The sequence below is a fragment of the Lethenteron reissneri genome, chromosome 6 (assembly GCF_015708825.2).
Source record: "Lethenteron reissneri isolate LAM-NWPU_2019-01 chromosome 6, ASM1570882v1, whole genome shotgun sequence".
NCBI classification, from domain to species: Eukaryota; Metazoa; Chordata; class Hyperoartia; order Petromyzontiformes; family Petromyzontidae; genus Lethenteron; species Lethenteron reissneri.
The window spans coordinates 10,386,045-10,407,007 of NC_083784.1; the positions used below are offsets into that span (position 1 = coordinate 10,386,045).

The window sequence follows — 20,963 nt, forward strand, 5'->3', positions numbered from 1 at the left end:
GAACCTCTGTCTTGGAGAAGTCAATGTCATGTGAGCCCACTGAATTGTAACAGTGATCTGCCACGGCTGAGGTGTTTGTCCTACCGTGTTTCAGGTCTGCTTTATGTTCACGGATGCGGTACGAGAGATGTCGTTTGGTTTCTCCAATGTAACTGCTACCACAGAGGCAACTTAGTTTGTAGACGCCAGGTTAAACACAAGATCCAGGTCCGATTCAACACCGTACATAAAATCCGTGATCTGGTCCCGTCTGTAAAAGATGTGGTTCCAGACATACAGTACCCTGGCGTCGTGAGAATTATTTTATTATGTTTTATTTTTATTATTTTATTACTTCCCTTCTACGTGACTTTACCGAAATAATCAAGAAGCTTTACAGGTATCTGTTACAGCAGGTAGTTGTGCTGTTTGTTTGCTGACCACTCGGCATTTTGGGCATTTGGACCGTGTGTTCATCATGCATGGTAATACAAAAAACATCCTCCGCTGCGTTTTCCAGAAGTGTCCCTCTGACAGATATCGCTGTCGGTTTTTGTTGACAGAATTTTTTGGTACATTTTATCCTGAGCCCAACTGTGCAAGCCTTCTCTACAAAGTTCATACAGCGTTTCCCGCAGTTCATTCTCATTGGACATCACAATGCCGTCGGCAAATCTTCCGATGTCCTGCTGCGATGTTAATATTTACTACGCCTTTATGCCTCCAATCCAATTATTTAAAAAATATGAGCCAATGTTGCTGTGAATAACTTTGGGGAAAGTGCGTCGTGTTGTCTGACTTTAACGTGCAATTTGTCACTTTGTTCATGTACTCGTAGTGCGACTGTTCCGACTTTAGTAAACATTTTATTTCTGAATATTATTTAGGCCCCTGTTTGCGAGCGCATTAAATCAGGTTGTGATCATTTTTCGACAGCGTACCGACGAGCTGAAACGATGATCATTGACACACCAAACGCTTGTACGCGTGACGATTCGATGCATTTGGCTGTGTTGGGGGTAAGTGGAGAGTTACGACAGAAACTTGGCCAAATTGTTGCGTGACCTCGCCCAAAAAAAATCTTTTGCAAATTGGAGGCTATTGGGTTTTGTTCTTAGTCGGTGGCATCACCCTTTCTGGAGAAAAACAAAATATGCAAGAACTTTTGAAAATAAACCAATAAATTGTTTCAATTACAAGCTCTCTGCCCAATTTATCCGAAAATTCCACCCATGAAAACGTCTCTGAGGAAACATTTGGAAAACGAAAGTAAAACTTGAGGTGATAGGAATAAAAAAGGGTAAAATGGTCGAAACACCCTATTAATAACACTCTTGAGGCAGCGCCCAAACGAAAGCGGCCGTTGCTAATGAGGGGCTGAGTCTGGCTGCGAAACGTGGCGAGGTTGGGGGACAGAGCCGCCCCATGCTTGGCAGTGGTTGCAGGGGAGGGATTTTTGTCTCCGTGGAGTCGAGAGGCTCTCGGGTCTAGTGGCAGGTGACACTGCTGGAGGGCGCGCGAGAGAGCTTGGCTCGCTTGGGAGTGTTGCGGTTTGCGTTGATCATGACCCCCGATCCGATGTTTATCTGATCCACGATTCCCCAGGTCCGATTCGTCGATCTGGATCGTTTCATTTAATTGCTTGGTTGAGGTCAGACTCTTTTCGATTATAATTATTAGCATTATTATTATTTTGCAATAATGTAGTATGCAATTCTCAATTGGACCATACAAAATAAAAGGGTATGAAGCTATTGTTTTATGTTTTTAAGTTAAAAAGAGAATATAAGTTTACTGATCAAATGTGTCCTAAAACATTCTTGTGCTGCAGATGTATATGTCAGTTTGTGAGTTTGAGAACAAATCCCACTTGTCGTGCATGGCACACCAGGTAGTTCACCACAACCCCTGCAGCCCCACACCGTTCTCCATGCTCCGTAACGTCAAACAGAATTTATTATCGACTTGAACAGTGATCCTGCACCATGACGGTTATGGGAAACTTGGAGACGGTGTGGGATCGCACGCCCACCCCCCTTTGAACTACAGAGAGGAATTGTCACAATTAGATTCCAGCACCAATTAAACAAATGTATCGTTTGTATTGTTTTCTCGGGTTGTATATCATGTCCCATTTACTCCAGTAACCGAAAAGGTAGTGTTTTCATATAATTAGCATTAAACTTGCAAACTGTGAATAATTTTTTGCATCCCTAATAAATTCCATGGATGTAGGTCTGTCGTTTTATGCAATGATCATTTACTTAAAATTAACTAAAATGCTTCGTATGTGACCTGTTCAGGGGTGATCCAATGTTAGTCGGGTCACACTTTGAGCCACACTTAGTCATTTTGATTCGCTGCTCCAATTCAGATTTTATTGGCAAACATAGTATACGCAGTAATCCAATTCCAGACAGATGCTAAACCACTTATGCTCTCCATACAGTACAAAGCGATTTCCTGCACAATCGAGCACTGGGGTGGTGCTTTTTCCCCGTTTATAGCCTTGAGCCAGTGGTGGATATTCCACATTGCTATGGTGAGGGCGAGTTTATCCATAGGACAACTGCTCTTGGCTTTAGAGTATTTGACTGCTGTACACTTCCACGTGATGAGAAGTCGCTTCGTTAGGCTATCATTTATGGCCAGGTCGCTTCTTAAGAAGAGCTACGTAGCTCAGTGGGCCTTACCTTGTGGTAAAAAAGTAAGATTATTTAGTTTAGACTTCCCTGCTGATTTGATCTGAACATAGAATGTGGGAAGCCACGAATCAATTGGTACACACGGTGGTTACACAGCGCGTGTCGATGGCTGCACACAGGCGCGCAGTTGCTGTCTGAGAGCTGAAGTCGCCGCGCAGCGCTGGGATGCACTGTTCGCATCCCGCGCCGAGATTGCCAGTGGCCAAGGCCTCGGCAACGAGCCGAAATTGCGAGGATTGGCGCCGCTTGGCTATGATGGACGACACGGCCATCGCTTGTCGCGCCTTGCGAGGTGCAGTGACGACTGCATGGGATTATGCCAACACTGCAGTGCCCCGCACCAAGCAGTACCTGGGTTCGATTCCTGGCTTCGGGTGCCTTGCTGTGTAGAGTTTGTTCTCTTCTTGTTCTGCGTAGGTTTCCTCTGGGTTATCCGCTTCCCCTCTCAAACCAAAAAACACATACAATGTAACCGGTATAAACCAAACATCCTAATACTGAAAAATCGCCTGCTATTTGCTGAATTGAGAGCACACTCGGCAGCAACTTTTCATGCCAACTGCATTAACTCGTCAGAACCCTCCTGAAACTGAGTGTTGCGACTCTGTGAGGCTTTCCTGGGTAAACCAGTGGAATCGTAATGATGATCATAATAATAAAAACCCTGTGACGACTCCATTTTTCAGGAGCGGGCTGGAATTATTTCCCAAAGAGCTCATTTGAAATGTTTGTTCCCAACTCTTCGATTTAAAATTATAACCCATAAATTATATAAGCATTCGTATTTCTCTGTTGATTTAGCTTCAATGTATCTCTTGGTGTAGTGGACTGTTTAAGATTTAGGCTAATCACCCACACCGTCTCTGCATGTACGGAGCTCTTTAGCAGGAAACCATAGTTGGTGTTTGGAAATTCTGTACCTAAATGATATTGTGCAGTACTGTGGTGTATACACGCCTTTGTCACTCCACTGCTGGAAGTGGGCTTCCCCACGCTGTGCGGTGTCGTGAAGGTTATTTGACCATACATCACCATGCTGGTCGGTGCAGGTTGGTGAAGCATAGGTGTGGGAGCATAGAAATGCAGTACAACTGTTGATTTTTCTGCACTGCCCTCGGCTGTCCACCTCGTAGCCCTACAATTTCTAACAGCCCGTGATGCATTATGGTCTCCTATATAAGCACTATCCAGGCCGAAACCTGCTTGACTTCTGAGTTCCTGGGACTGGGTGTATTCTGGGTGACTTGCTCATCAGCTCTGCATTGGCTGTGAAACCTGACCGATGGAGAAGTTTTCTTGGAGTGAGATGCACGTACAGTTTGTTCTCGTATTACCCGGTAGTTGCGTTCCTGTACCGCATTATAATGAATAATAAAGGTTCAAGCACAGTCCGCGATAACACGTGAAATGCATACGCAGGCTGAACAAAGACTCAGGCGCGTAGGTAGCATCCAGCAGCATCCCGCTGCCTTGTGTGATGCTACACCGAGGCAGCCGTATGACCGCTCATTCCTGCTCGCGCAACGTGGTTATTTTCACTCGATCGCGTTGTATCTTATTCATATCTGTGTTCCGAATACATTCATCGCGTTTACATCAGAGTCGCATTATGAAAACGCACAGCGTTATAGGAGAAACAGACTGTATTAATTTTTGGTTTAACACGTAGGCTTTCGCGACCAATGTTATTCATAATCAACGTTTTTGGGTTTAGATCGCGTTATTTATAAATGTGTCGTAACCCTCCACCACCCGACACGGCCAATCAGTAAAAATGTGTCGCGTTGACAAAGACAAATAGTTCACTGCTTTAGCCCACCGGTGTGTTGAAGCCACAACATTTACAATTTGAGTACGACGTTTCGCTGGTAATTGCATCCAGCATCATCGGGCAATTCGCCAGAATGGTGAGGCTCTGCTGTCTCCCGTTCTTATATAGAGCAGCAGCAGGGTGACGTCATCATTAACTCATTAACTCATCAGGTGCAAAGATTCAAGGGGGGAGTGATTTAATCTTTGCACCTGATGAGTTAATGAGTTAATGATGACGTCACCCTGCTGCTGCTCTATATAAGAACGGGAGACAGCAGAGCCTCACCATTCTGGCGAATTGCCCGATGATGCTGGATGCAATTACCAGCGAAACGTCGTACTCAAATTGTAAATGTTGTGGCTTCAACACACCGGTGGGCTAAAGCAGTGAACTATTTGTCTTTGTCAACGTGACACATTTTTACTGATTGGCCGTGTCGGGTGGTGGAGGGTTACGACACATTTATAAATAACGCGATCTAAACCCAAAAACGTTGATTATGTATTAATTTTGATTTAAAGCTGCAGGGATTCTTTCGGTAAAGTCACGTAGAAGGGGAATGATAAATAAGAAACTTTTTTTTTTTATTTCCATTCTACGTGACTTTACCGAAAGAACCAAGAATATACGACTGTATTAATGTTTGGCCTACCGTACATATCATCTGGATGGAGCGGTCATGCAGTAATTTGCGCACTGCGCAATGAGCCCAGTGGCCCGCGTTTGAGTCCCTGGCGATGGCAAACATCAGTGGCGAGTGATGTCTGCACTGATACTGGACCCCCTCCACCTTCATCAACCTGCACTCACCCCCATGAGGAAGAATGGGGAAAAAAAAACCTGATGCTCTACATGGTGTGAGGAAGGCATGTGAGTTAATATTATTGTTTATATACCAACCTTTGTAATTGCAACAACAATGATGTTGTGGACATTGATTAGGTCACCTGTAAGTAGCAACCTCGAGCTGCAAGGTGCCGGAGCCGTCAGGAGAAGCTTGTGTGGCAGTATTCACTCGGCATTGCTCGAGCGATTGCCTTTGTGATAACATGCCACCACTCGCACATGTTGGACATTAGTCGCCGTGGTGGCGAGATGTTAACTACCTTGCCTGGTATATTTGGAGTTTGCGTGTTCTCCCCATGGTCGCGTGGATTTTTCTCAGTTCTTCGGTTTTTCCTTCCGCATTTAGAATCGTGTGTTTTTTAGAGTATTAGGCTGGTATAAATTTCCACTTGATGAGCCACTTCGTTAAGCTATCATTTGTGGCCAGGTCTCTTCTAAAAAAGATTCGTATAGCTCAGTGGGCCTTAACTGGTGAAATAAAATAAAAATAGTTTTATTGTATTTTTAAATGGACTGATGAAAACATAGGTACTGTGCTCAAAATAATCATGACAAAAATGCTTAGTAGTATGTGGTTGTGCGGGGGCGCCTGCAGCGTCCCTGCACAACCACAGCCTGCGGCACCTCCCAACAGCCAGAGCGTGCGGCGGCCCCCAACAGACTGATCAAGTAAATCCTTACGATCCACTCGCACAGCGTGTGGTGGGCCTTCATCCAGCAGTGGATTTAAGCACCAAAAAAAACTCGTACTAATGTAATGGACAGAGCACGGGGTCCCTCAGGGCAGCAGTGGACGGAGCACGGCTCTGCCTCACTCTCACTCACCCCTTTCCTCACTCTCACTCACCCCTTTCCTCACTCTCACTCACCCTTCTCCTCACTCTCACTCACCCTTCTCCTCACTCTCACTCACCCTTCTCCTCACTCTCACTCACCCATCTCCTCACACTCACTCACCCTTCTCCTCACTCTCACTCACCGCTCTCCTCACTCTCACTCACCCTTCCCCTCACTCTCACTCACCCTCTCCTCACTCTCACTCACCCTTCTCCTCACTCACCCCTCTCCTCACTCTCACTCACCCTTCTCCTCACTCTCACTCGCCCTTCTCCTCACCCTCACTCACCCTTCTCCTCACCCTCACTCACCCTTCTCCTCACTCTCACTCACCCCTCTCCTCACTCTCACTCACCCCTTTCCTCACTCACCCTTCTCACTCTCACTCACCCGTCTCCTCGCACTCACTCACCCGTCTCCTCACCCTCACTCACCCTTCTCCTCACTCTCACTCACCCCTCTCCTCACTCTCACTCACCCCTTTCCTCACTCACCCTTCTCACTCTCACTCACCCGTCTCCTCGCACTCACTCACCCGTCTCCTCACTCTCACTCACCCGTCTCCTCACTCTCACTCACCCTTCTCCTCACTCTCACTCACCCTTCTCACTCTCACTCACCCGTCTCCTCGCACTCACTCACCCGTCTCCTCACTCTCACTCACCCGTCTCCTCACTCTCACTCACCCTTCTCACTCTCACTCACCCTTCTCACTCTCACTCACCCCTCTCCTCACCCTCACTCACCCCTCTCCTCACTCTCACTCACCCTTCTCACTCTCACTCACCCCTCTCCTCACTCTCACTCACCCTTCTCCTCACTCTCACTCACCCGTCTCCTCACAAGCACTCGCCCTTCTCCTCACTCTCACTCACCCTTCTCCTCACTCTCACTCACCCTTCTCCTCACTCTCACTCACCCTTCTCCTCACTCTCACTCACCCTTCTCCTCACTCTCACTCACCCTTCTCCTCACTCTCACTCACCCTCACTCACCCCTTTCCTCACTCTCCCCTCTCCTCACTCTCACTCACCCGTCTCCTCACTCGCCCTTCTCCTCACCCTCACTCGCCCTTCTCCTCGCCCTCACTCACCCTTCTCCTCGCTCTCACTCAGCCCTCTCCTCACTCTCACTCACCCTTCTCCTCACTCTCACTCACCCGTCTCCTCACTCACTCGCCCTTCTCACTCTCACTCACCTCTCTCCTCACTCTCACTCACCCGTCTCCCCACTCTCACTCACCCTTCTCCTCGCCCTCACTCACCCCTCTCCTCACTCTCACTCACCCTTCTCACTCTCACTCACCCGTCTCCTCACTCTCACTCACCCTTCTCCTCACCCTCACTCACCCCTCTCCTCACTCTCACTCACCCCTTTCCTCACTCACCCCTCTCCTCACTCTCACTCACCCCTTTCCTCACTCACCCTTCTCACTCTCACTCACCCGTCTCCTCGCACTCACTCACCCTTCTCCTCACTCTCACTCACCCTTCTCACTCTCACTCACCCGTCTCCTCGCACTCACTCACCCGTCTCCTCACTCTCACTCACCCGTCTCCTCGCACTCACTCACCCGTCTCCTCACTCTCACTCACCCTTCTCCTCACTCTCACTCACCCTTCTCACTCACTCGCCCTTCTCCTCACACTCACTCGCCCTTCTCCTCACACTCACTCACCCTTCTCCTCACTCTCACTCACCCATCTCCTCACTCTCACTCACCCCTCTCCTCACTCTCACTCACCCGTCTCCTCACTCTCACTCACCCATCTCCTCACTCTCACTCACCCGTCTCCTCACTCTCACTCACCCTTCTCCTCGCTCTCACTCACCCATCTCCTCACTCTCACTCACCCGTCTCCTCACTCTCACTCACCTCTCTCCTCACTCACTCACCTCTCTCCTCACTCTCACTCACCCTTCTCCTCACTCTCACTCACCCTTCTCCTCACTCTCACTCGCCCTTCTCCTCACTCTCACTCGCCCTTCTCCTCACTCTCACTCACCCGTCTCCTCACTCTCACTCGCCCTTCTCCTCACTCTCACTCGCCCTTCTCCTCACTCTCACTCGCCTCTCTCCTCACTCTCACTCACCCGTCTCCTCACTCTCACTCGCCCTTCTCCTCACTCTCACTCGCCTCTCTCCTCACTCTCACTCACCCTTCTCGTCACCCTCACTCACCCTTCTCCTCACCCTCACTCACCCTTCTCCTCACCCTCACTCACCCTTCTCCTCACTCTCACTCACCCTTCTCCTCACTCTCACTCTCCCTTCTCCTCACTCTCACTCACCCGTCTCCTCACTCTCACTCGCCCTTCTCACTCTCACTCACCCGTCTCCTCACTCTCACTCGCCCTTCTCACTCTCACTCACCTCTCTCCTCCCTCTCACTCACCCGTCTCCTCACTCTCACTCACCCGTCTCCTCCCTCTCACTCACCCTTCTCCTCGCCCTCACTCACCCCTCTCCTCGCCCTCACTCACCCTTCTCCTCGCCCTCACTCACCCCTCTCCTCACCCTCACTCACCCCTCTCCTCACTCTCACTCACCCTTCTCACTCTCACTCACCCCTCTCCTCACTCTCACTCACCCCTTTCCTCACTCACCCCTCTCCTCACTCTCACTCACCCCTTTCCTCACTCACCCTTCTCGCACTCACTCACCCGTCTCCTCACTCTCACTCACCCGTCTCCTCACTCTCACTCACCGCTCTCCTCACACTCACCCTTCTCCTCACACTCACCCTTCTCCTCACACTCACTCACCCGTCTCCTCACTCTCACTCACCCGTCTCCTCACTCTCACTCACCCGTCTCCTCACTCTCACTCACCCGTCTCCTCACTCTCACTCACCCGTCTCCTCACTCTCACTCACCCATCTCCTCACTCTCACTCACCGGTCTCCTCACTCTCACTCACCCGTCTCCTCACTCTCACTCACCCATCTCCTCACTCTCACTCACCCTTCTCCTCACTCTAACTCACCCTTCTCCTCACTCTCACTCACCCTTCTCCTCACTCTCACTCACCCATCTCCTCACTCTCACTCACCCATCTCCTCACTCTCACTCACCCGTCTCCTCACTCTCACTCACCCTTCTCCTCACTCTCCCCTCTCCTCACTCTCCCCTCTCCTCACTCTCACTCACCCGTCTCCTCACTCTCACTCACCCATCTCCTCACTCTCACTCACCCATCTCCTCACTCTCACTCACCCTTCTCCTCACTCACCCCTCTCCTCACTCTCCCCTCTCCTCACCCTCACTCACCCTTCTCCTCACTCTCACTCAGCCCTCTCCTCACTCTCACTCACCCTTCTCCTCACTCTCACTCACCCTTCTCCTCACTCTCACTCACCCCTCTCCTCACTCTCACTCACCGCTCTCCTCACACTCACCCTTCTCCTCACTCTCACTCACCGTTCTCCTCACTCTCACTCACCCTTCTCCTCACTCTCACTCACCCCTCTCCTCACTCTCACTCACCGCTCTCCTCACACTCACCCTTCTCCTCACTCTCACTCACCCGTCTCCTCACTCTCACTCACCCCTCTCCTCACTCTCCCGTCTCCTCACTCTCACTCACCCCTCTCCTCACTCTCACTCACCCGTCTCCTCACTCTCCCGTCTCCTCACTCTCACTCACCCCTCTCCTCACTCTCACTCACCCCTTTCCTCACTCACCCCTCTCCTCACTCTCACTCACCCCTTTCCTCACTCACCCTTCTCACTCTCACTCACCCGTCTCCTCACACTCACTCACCCATCTCCTCACTCTCACTCACCCATCTCCTCACTCTCACTCACCCGTCTCCTCACTCTCACTCACCCGTCTCCTCACTCTCACTCACCCCTCTCCTCACTCTCACTCACCCGTCTCCTCACTCTCACTCACCCGTCTCCTCACTCTCACTCACCCATCTCCTCACTCTCACTCACCCATCTCCTCACTCTCACTCACCCTTCTCCTCACTCTCACTCACCCATCTCCTCACTCTCCCGTCTCCTCACTCTCACTCACCCGTCTCCTCACTCTCACTCACCCGTCTCCTCACTCGCCCTTCTCCTCACCCTCACTCACCCCTCTCCTCACTCTCACTCACCCCTTTCCTCACTCACCCCTCTCCTCACTCTCACTCACCCCTTTCCTCACTCACCCTTCTCACTCTCACTCACCGGTCTCCTCGCACTCACTCACCCGTCTCCTCACTCTCACTCACCCGTCTCCTCACTCTCACTCACCCGTCTCCTCACTCTCACTCACCCGTCTCCTCACTCTCACTCACCCGTCTCCTCACTCTCACTCACCCGTCTCCTCACTCTCACTCACCCGTCTCCTCACTCTCACTCACCCGTCTCCTCACTCTCACTCACCCGTCTCCTCACTCTCACTCACCCGTCTCCTCACACTCACTCACCCCCCTTCTCACTCTCACTCACCCTTCTCCTCACACGCACTCACCCTTCTCCTCACTCTCACTCACCGCTCTCCTCACACTCACTCACCCTTCCCCTCACTCTCACTCACCCTTCTCCTCACTCTCACTCGCCCTTCTCCTCACTCTCACTCACCGCTCTCCTCACACTCACTCACCCTTCCCCTCACTCTCACTCACCCTTCCCCTCACTCTCACTCACCCTTCCCCTCACTCTCACTCACCCGTCTCCTCACTCTCACTCACCCGTCTCCTCACTCTCACTCACCCTTCTCACTCTCACTCACCCATCTCCTCACTCTCACTCACCCTTCTCCTCACTCTCACTCACCCTTCTCCTCACTCTCACTCACCCTTCTCCTCACTCTCACTCACCCTTCTCCTCACCCTTCTCCTCACCCTTCTCCTCACTCTCACTCACCCTTCTCCTCACTCTCACTCACTCTCACTCTCCCCTCTCCTCACTCTCCCCTCTCCTCACTCTCACTCACCCGTCTCCTCACTCTCACTCACCCCTCTCCTCACTCTCACTCACCCTTCTCCTCACCCTCACTCACCCTTCTCCTCACCCTCACTCACCCTTCTCCTCACTCTCACTCAGCCCTCTCCTCACTCTCACCCTTCTCCTCACTCTCACTCACCCTTCTCCTCACTCTCACTCACCGCTCTCCTCACACTCACCCTTCTCCTCACTCTCTCACCCTTCTCCTCACTCTCACTCACCCTTCTCCTCACTCTCACTCGCCCTTCTCCTCACTCTCACTCACCTCTCTCCTCACTCTCACTCACCCTTCTCCTCACTCTCACTCACCCTTCTCACTCATTCTCACTCACCCTTCTCCTCACCCTCACTCACCCGTCTCCTCACTCTCACTCACCTCTCTCCTCACACTCACTCACCCTTCTCCTCACCCTCACTCACCCGTCTCCTCACTCTCACTCACCCGTCTCCTCACCCTCACTCACCCGTCTCCTCACTCTCACTCACCCGTCTCCTCACTCTCACTCACCCGTCTCCTCACTCTCACTCACCCGTCTCCTCACACTCACTCACCCGTCTCCTCACTCTCACCCTTCTCCTCACTCTCACTCACCCATCTCCTCACTCTCACTCACCGCTCTCCTCACACTCACTCACCCTTCTCCTCACTCTCACTCACCCTTCTCCTCACTCTCACTCACCCTTCTCCTCACTCTCACTCACCCTTCTCCTCACTCTCACTCACCCGTCTCCTCACTCTCACTCACCCTTCTCCTCACATGCACTCACCCTTCTCCTCACTCTCACTCACCCTTCTCCTCACTCTCACTCACCCTTCTCCTCACTCTCACTCACCCTTCTCCTCACTCTCACTCACCCTTCTCCTCACTCTCACTCACCCTTCTCCTCACTCTCACTCACCCTCACTCACCCCTCCTCACTCTTCCGTCTCCTCACACTCACTCACCCGTCTCCTCACTCTCACTCGCCCGTCTCCTCACTCTCACTCGCCCTTCTCCTCACTCTCACTCGCCCTTCTCCTCACTCACTCACTTGCCCTTCTCACCCTCACTCGCCCTTCTCCTCGCTCTCACTCACCCGTCTCCTCGCCCTCACTCACCCTTCTCCTCACTCCTCACTCACCCCTTCTCCTCACTCTCACTCACTCGTCTCCTCACACTCACTCACTCTTCTCCTCGCTCTCACTCACCTGTCTCCTCACCCTCACTCGCCATTCTCCTCACCCTCACTCGCCCTTCTTCTCACCCTCACTCGCCCGTCTCCTCACCCGTCTCATCACCCGTCTCCCTCGGGGCAGCAGCGGCCCGAGCACGGCTCCTGCCTCAGGGCAGCATCGGGGGGCGTACATGTTTGGGAGGGTCTCATCTCTGCTTGGATGGTTGCTCGCGGTCACGTGACGCACTTAAACCAATCCGTGGCGCGTTAATCACAGAATGAAATAAACAATGACAGAAGGACGGATCTGGGCTATTATATATTCATGTAATAATCTGTATTCCTAACAGGCCACATTTTCTCGCGTGCAGTTTTTCCTGTGAGAAAGTGAGCTTTTGAATCTTCAGCAGCAAGCCTCGCTGGCGCCAACAGCATCACTCGAGGGCACGAGCGTTGTTCAACAATCTTTTTTTAAATAAAGAAAATACATATAAATATCTAAAAATATATTTTTCAAAAGATATTTCAATCGGAGCCTAGCACAGAGCACAAACCACGACGCGAGGTAGGGGTGGTACAGAAACTCCATAGGCCCTGAACGCTGTGCACCTGGGTTGACAGTAAAGGAAGCGGGAGGGGGGGGAAATCTCTGTGCATGAGCGGGGTGTATATACTTCTATATGGGGGATGGGGGGAATGGTGCGGGAATGGAAATAAAGTGGGGGGAAGGGAAGAGGGGAAGGGGGGGTCGCTGCTGAACGAGTGGCTGCCTGGTAGCAGCGGGGGTTTTCGCCACCCATGGTCACTCGTCTTGACAAACACGTGTGTGTTTGCATCTTCACCACGAGTACGTGTGGTTAATGCAGACTTGATTCCTTGCAAAAGGTTTCTATTTGGTGTTTGCACATCTTAACACCTCCTGTTTTATTCCCAGAAAGGGTAAACGTATTCTTATTTTTCATTTTTCATACACGTCTGTGTCCTCTCTTTAGGTGATTTAAATAAACACCCTGCCTTTTTTGAAAGTGAGACTTGGGGTGAGTGAGACTGCGTGTGTGGGAAGGTACCAGTGGTGGACACCACCCTGGGGATGCAGAATATCCACCACCTGTCTGGCTCGAGGCTCCCAAGTGGATATGCGCACTGCTCTATGTTCGCTTGAGCAGGGAGAGACGCTCTAAGTCTATGAACGTATCGGCGGTACACCGGTGGTGCGTGGTGTAAATTTTTTTATAATTCACAATTATTTATTTTCCCACTATTCGCAAATCTTGCGGGGTGAGCATCAAAATCAGTTCTCATAATGTCGAAGTAGTCGGAAGACAAATGTCAGTTCAAATTTAAATTGTATTACTTTTATGAGGACCAGCATGTTATGCTGCACCGGTGTACCGCCAATGCGTCAAATATTCTGGACAAAATCTGATGTTCTGGCTCTACCTCTGAAGACACGGGCCCACACAATGAACCGCCAGTTGAGTTGGGAAAGGCCCTGATCCAAGGCGCTTGGGGAAAACTAAATATATTTTGAAATAAGTATAAGGTGTAGATGCGATTGTTATTTAATTTAAGAAAGATAGAAAAATCTTAAGTATTGAGTCTCTGCGTGCCACTGAAACTACCCTTTTCTTTTTTTTTAAATCGCATTGCCTCTGGGTCACTTAATGGGGCCAATTCTGTGGCAAGTCGGTGGTGGCCATTATGTGTGAAGTGGCCCAGGCTAAATAAATATGGAATTTCCACCGCTGGCTCAGTTGCCACCGGATGAGTTGCTCGTGCTCGCCGGAGGGCAGACACAGACTTGACGGAGTACATTTTTTTTGTCTTTAACAGATGTCACCATTAAGCCCACGTGACCTCATTTGGCTAATTATGTAACTATCTAACATAATGTAACATCTCCAGCCAATTATATATTGGCTTTGGAGAGAATACTTTTTTTTCCTGGTAAGATTATTAGACTGTATTTGATTTAATGCCCATTGTATGATAAGTGCACGTCTAGATGTTTTGCATAGACCGCAATATAAATATAACAACCATAATCGAGTTAAATTACCCGTCCTTTAAAAATGCAAGCAAGAACATTGGGATTCCATTGCCTCTTGCAAACGAGACTAGAGGAGGGAACTGTAATATAATTAATGCTTTTTTTTTTATTTAACAGTGATTCCTATAGCTAGTGAATGTATGTTGAACTTTTTCTGCACCGTACATAGCCAATTGTGCAAATCGGTGGTGTTTATCATCCTATTTACAGTTATGAATAATGCTGCCCTGAAAAAACCGAGTGACTTGAGTGGAACTCTGGGTTTGTATGTAAACGGGGCTCGGTGTCAAGTGTGCGAGAGGCGCTGACACTTTGTGTTTGTCCATGTATGTTGAACGTCTTTCGCACCATACTTAGCTTTGCGTTTCGGTCTTACTTTTGCAGTCTTGATCCAGTGCACCAACGAGACCAACGTCAACATCCCGCAGCTGGCCGACACGCTGTTCGAGAGAGCCATGAACAGCAGCTGGATTGTTGTGTTCAAAGCACTCGTCGCCACGGATCACCTCATGTGCAATGGAAATGAGGTGAGTGTGGTGTAAACTATAAATGATAAAAAAAAACTGACCTATTTTTTTTATTTTACGAGGTAAGGACTAGTGAGGTTATATACAGAGGGAAAAAATATTTTATCCCCTGCTGATTTTGTACGTTTGCCCACTGACAAAGAAATTATCAGTCTATAATTTTAATGGTAGGTTTATTTGAACAGTGAGAGACAGAATAACAAAAATAAAATCCAGAAAAACTCATGTCAAAAATGTTATAAATTGATTTGCATTTTAATGAGGGAAATAAGTATTTAACCCCTCTGCAAAACATGACTTGGTACTTGGTGGCAAAACCCTTGTTGGCAATCACAGAGGTCAGACGTTTTCTTGTAGTTGGCCACCAGGTTTGCACACATTTCAGGAGGGATTTTGTCCCACTCCTCTTTGCAGATCTTCTCCAAGTCATTAAGGTTTCGAAGCTGACGTTTGGCAACTCGAACCTTCAGCTCCCTCCACAGATTTTCTATGGGATTAAGGTCTGGAGACTGGCTAGGCCACTCCAGGACCTTAATGTGCTTTTTTTTGAGCCACTCCTTTGTTGCCTTGGCCATGTGTTTTGGGTCATTGTCATGCTGGAATACCCATCCACGACCCATTTTCAATGCCCTGGCTGAGGGAAGGAGGTTCTCGCCCAAGATTTGACGGTACATGGCCCTGTCCATCGTCCCTTTGATGCGGTGAAGTTGTCCTGTCCCCTTGGCAGAAAAACACCCCCAAAGCATAATGTTTCCACCTCCATGTTTGACGGTGGGGATGGTGTTCTTGGGGTCATAGGCAGCATTCCTCCTCCAAACACGGCGAGTTGAGTTGATGCCAAAGAGCTCCATTTTGGTCTCATCTGACCACAACACTTTCACCCAGTTGTCCTCTGAATCATTCAGATGTTCATTGGCAAACTTCAGACGGGCATGTATATGTGCTTTCTTGAGCAGGGGGACCTTGCGGGCGCTGCAGGATTTTAGTCCTTCACGGCGTAGTGTGTTACCAACTGTTTTCTTGGTGACTGGTCCCAGCTGCCTTGAGATCATTGACAAGATCCTCCCGTGTAGTTCTGGGCTGATTCCTCACCGTTCTCATGATCATTGCAACTCCACGAGGTGAGATCTTGCATGGAGCACCTGGCCGAGGGAGATTGACATTTCTTTTGTGTTTCTTCCCTTTGCAAATAATCGCACCAACTTCATCTTCTTGGTTCTTTCGGTAAAGTCACGTAGAAGGGAAGTAATAAAATAATAAAAATAAAACATAATAAAATAAAATAATTCTCACGATATTTCGGCTACAACGCAAGCAGCCGTCTTCAGGTGAAGAATGAGACAATGCCAAGCTAGGAGCTTATATATAAGCTGAGTTGGAGATGGGAGAAGAGTGCCTTAACAAAAAGAATGTGCATATCAAGAGGAATTTAGCATATTCATGGGAAATGCGTAGGAGGTGGGCGGGGGGGTTTCAAATTCATATTAGTTCAGCCAGTTCCATTTGGTAAATTGTATCCACATTTTCAATGTCAATAGAAAATGGGTTACGGAAAAGCTGTATGTCCTGTTCATGGAGATGAAGCTCTTTAAATCTAAATTGGAGCTCCTTTTGCAATTTTTCCAGTGAATCCACACATGTTTTGTTTGGGAATGCAACCAATGGTTTTTCCGCTAACAGATTTTGAGTTGTGGGGAGATGGCAGAAGTTTTCCTCCTTCACTTGTTTGATGAGGCCTAATTTTACTTCAAATGCTTTGACATGTGATTGCATATCACAGATGAGCTTCCCCTTTCCTTGAAGTTGCACATTGAAACTGTTGAGTAGCTCTGTTACATCTGTCAGAAAGGCAAGGTGCCATTTCCATTCTGAATCATTGAGCTCTGGTACTTCTTTGTTTTTTGAAAGCAGAAAAGCTGTAATCTGTGGAAGTAAGTCATAGAAACGTTTCAAAACTCTCCCTCTACTCAGCCAACGGACTTCTGTGTGGTACAGAACATCTTCATAGTCAACATTTAGCTCCGACAGAAATTCCTGAAATTGGCTGTGGTTTAGTGCATGAGCTCTAATGAAGTTAACACAGTGCAGCCCAATTAGTGCTCACCAGCGCAGCCCAATTAGTGCTCACAAGCGCAGCCCAATTAGTGACCATGGGCCGGATAAATGTCCTCGGCGGGCCGCATGTGGCCCGCGGGCCGTAGTTTGAGGACCCCTGCTCTACAATAAGCTGAGTTACTAACAGCAAGTAATACATTACAATTCTACGTCGTAAAAATTATATAATATGCTTCCATGTAAACTTTATTCTCTTACATCACACGAGCATACACCGTACTATATACTGCCATAGACAAACCCAACATTAAATTATATACTGTGTTGCTATAAACCACCCTATACCTTATACATTTTAATATAACACTATGTATTATTCTACCCACCCTAATGTGTATCACACTGCTATATGTTTACAATACAATTACGATACTATATATTACTTTGTACATTGTATTAAGCATATAAATATTATACTATTTGTTATTATACACTGTACCATTGACCGTCGTGTCAATGGGTGAGTCGTGGGAGGAAAACTTGCAGCGGAGCAAAGAATCCATTCCCTGCGGAGAATACAATGCCAGTGAGTGGAACGCGGTTTGAAAGTCACCGTAAACGTGAACACAATCAGTTAAGATCCGAAATGGTTTATTACGTCCTTCCAATGATTGCTAAGCCAGAATCCGTCTTCTCGGTTGAAATTGTCTCTGTGTTTGTATATGTGGATCGCCTCATGAACGAATCTCTCATGATAGCCAGATGGCTTGCAGAGAACCTCTGTCTTGGAGAAGTCAATGTCATGTGAGCCCACTGAGTTGTAACAGTGATCTGCCACGGCTGAGGTGTTTGTCTTACCGTGTTTCAGGTCTGCTTTATGTTCACGGATGCGGTCCGAGACATGTCGTTTGGTTTCCCCAATGTAACTGCTACCACAGAGGCAACTTAGTTTGTAGACGCTAGGGTACTGTATGTCTGGAACCACATCTTTTACAGACGGGACCAGATCACGGATTTTATGTACTGTGTTGAATCGGACCTGGATCTTGTGTTTAATCAGGATTTTGGAGATATTTTTTGTGACCCCAGCAATGTAGGGTAAGGTGATGGTCTTGAAAGGCTCCTCAACAGGATCCTTCTTGATGGTTGGAGTGATGGCTTTGCGGATTGTGTAGTCGGAGTAACCATTAGCCTTAAGAGCTTGGCGTACGTGTTTGAGTTCACTGGCAATGTGTTCCTGGTCGGAGATGCTTTGGGCTCTATGGTATAGAGTCTTGATGAGGGAATTCTTCTGGGATGGATGGTGGTGGGAATCCGGTTTTAGGTAAGCATCCGTATGGGTGGCTTTCCTGTAGACAGTGGCTCATTGAACCATCAGGTCTCATTTTTTGGATGTCCTAATTAAAAGGCAAACGTACAAAATCAGCAGGGGATCAAATACTTTTTTCCCTTACTGTAGCTCTTTTTCAGAAGCGACCTGACTAGCACAAATGATAGCTCAACGAAGTGGCTAATTGCGTGGAAATTGATAACAGCCATATACTCTGAACGCGTGATATTGATTCTAAATGTGGAAGGAAAAAACCAGAGGTCTGGGAGAAAAATTCACGCGACCACGGGGAGAGACACGCAAACTCCAAATATACAGTAGGCATCATGGGACCTCTTTTGCCAGTACCAAAATATACTAATAGGGTTTTGTCAGTTTTGTTGCCAGAAAAAAGGGGAAAAACCCTATTAGTATACAGTAGGTGTCAGGGACTGGATCGAACCCACGACTTCCTGTATACCAGGCGAGGTAGTTAACATCTCGCCACTGTGGCACCCGTGACGTAAATATGCCATGTTACGTCACGACATGTGTTGCACCCCCATGCCCGAGATGGGTTTGAGACTCCCTCCCTCAACATGGCTGAGCCTCTGAAAGCTTAATACCTCTGTTGCAGAGGTTCGCGATTCAGCCCGACAGCTGTCCTGGTTACAACTGTGGGCGCATCAAGCGTCACGTACGCGACATTTGCTTCACAGTGGGTGTCAAAGGTCTCCCCCCACCCCGATGTCAGTCAGAAGAGAGAAGAGTAGGCCATTGTGTCCCGGTGTCATGGTTCCAAATTGGCAAGATGAAATGTTACCCCCTATATTACTTGGTAGTCGTCGCCCCCCACTGACCAATCGATGGCCACGTGCAGGCCAGGTGTGCAGTCGCCTTGTGGCCCACAGGAACAGCTGCCACTGGGGGGTGGGGATGGGGTGGCCTTTTCACATGTGTGAGATGAGATGAGATGCAAGTCGATTATCGCAGGTAAAGGTACTCCTGAGACGCCCCGGCATTAAGAGTGCTGTGTCCACCACGTCTCATTCTCATAACTATTATTAATGCTGCCGAGCTAATGTATAAAGTATCTAAGCAGCCACTTTTCATTGAAAGCGCGTTTCCGTGTGTAGCGGGTTGGGGTGTTTAGTCTGGTTACCAAGGACTGGTCCAACACACAATACAATTATTAGATTTTTTTACTTCCTGTATGCCAGCACTGATGACACTTGTGCGTTTTGATTTGTTTTGGAATGAGTCTTCTACCGAGCATGAGGCTTTTCTGTCTTAACTCCGCATGTGGATCAACTCTCTAAGTGTAATACAAACTAGTTGTGTAACACTCTAATCTCCGTGTCATCCCCTCGCACGACGTGAAGCACTGATCACTGTGGGGAGTTTGGGATAATGGTGACTGCAGTCTCCCTGCCTAGATAGTTCTCACTTGTTGAACAAAAGGCTGGTAATACCTCCTCATGACTGTTTATCTGTCAGTCGCCTTGTGCGTATTAATAGATGGCAGATTGTCTTAGCTCGTGTTCATGGGTGCATCTTATGTTGTGCAGACTGATCTCTCTCTAAGATGCAGCACCTATTGATAATTTTAATACAAACATGTTTGGAAGTAATACACTTACAATTGTGTAAGGGTTTGCCTGATACTCTATCTACTAATAGGTACTGTTCACATGTCAAAATAAGACTATTTATTTTCAAAAATTCTGAACAACAACTTTATACCAGAGCCTGACGGTGGTGTACAGAGCAGTCTCCACCTGTTATTTACTCCATCTCACTGGCCTCTCTAACCTCCATTTTTTGAGCATCTATTATGCAATCGCATCTCAGGACCCTTACAGTAAAAGATGAAACCGTGTTAGCGGTGTGGGGGGGGGGGGGGGGCGGTTCGGAGCAGGGAAACGCGGGGGAGGGAGCGAGGGAGCAACACCATGGCGCACTGCCCGACCGGACGTGGCCCAGGGGCAGCCGAGGGGGCAGCACCACCGCCTGCAGGGCATCCCCATGGGCTCTGCCCCAAGCGAGTCTCCGCAGCGCCTTCTGGTCACTGCACTGAGTCCACGCGTGCTGTAAATCAATGTGGTCCCTAATAGCGGTGTACGTGCCACCTCCCACGTTAATCTCACACACTCGCCGAATCTGGCAATTGGTGCTTCTGGTGGAGGTGGTGCTGCTGCTGGTGGTGGTGCTGCTGGTGGAAGTGGAGTTGGGGGTGCTGGTAGTGGAGGGGGTGGTGGTGCTGGTGTAACAAATAACCGACAGCGAGATGTCAACTTAGGTTCCATAATATGCCCCTCAAGGGTTAGCCACAAATAAAGAAGTGTCTGCTTATTTATGTTAGATCCTATTCTCCACAACAACACGAATGGTTATTTAGTTTTATGTATTTTAGAGTTTTGCGTCCATGTAGGAGTCCTTTTTAACAAGTTGTCCTTGCCTGATTAACAACTGGCAGTTCACCAGCATTGACTGTTAATGGGACATCATATCAAAATCGGTCCAGAGAAGGGCCCCGTGGCCGATGAGATGTGTAAAGATACCTGTTTGTATTATGCGTAGGGACAGAAGTGTGAAGTGTGTATTCGATGGCCCCAGTGTAAAGAATTGTCTGTGCCTGGCGACTCCCGCTCGACTGTGCCTGTGTGGGCTTGTTCACGTCTCTGATCGTGCGCGCGTGCTGTCCTTGCGCAAGGGGTTCACTCGTGCACGCGTCTATCGCTCGCGCCTG

At 48.9% G+C, this 20,963-nt stretch overlaps 1 protein-coding gene across 6 annotated transcripts in view; it reads left to right on the forward strand.

Moving 5' to 3' along the window:
* LOC133354982 (clathrin coat assembly protein AP180-like) overlaps nt 1-20,963 on the forward strand; it is a 142,253-nt gene that overhangs the window by 8,400 nt on the left and 112,890 nt on the right. For all 6 annotated transcript variants that reach the window (XM_061572221.1, XM_061572231.1, XM_061572240.1 and 3 more), the window contains exon 2: nt 14,708-14,850. In XM_061572221.1, the coding sequence (XP_061428205.1) occupies nt 14,708-14,850 (143 nt within the window). The remainder of the gene's footprint in view (nt 1-14,707; nt 14,851-20,963) is intronic.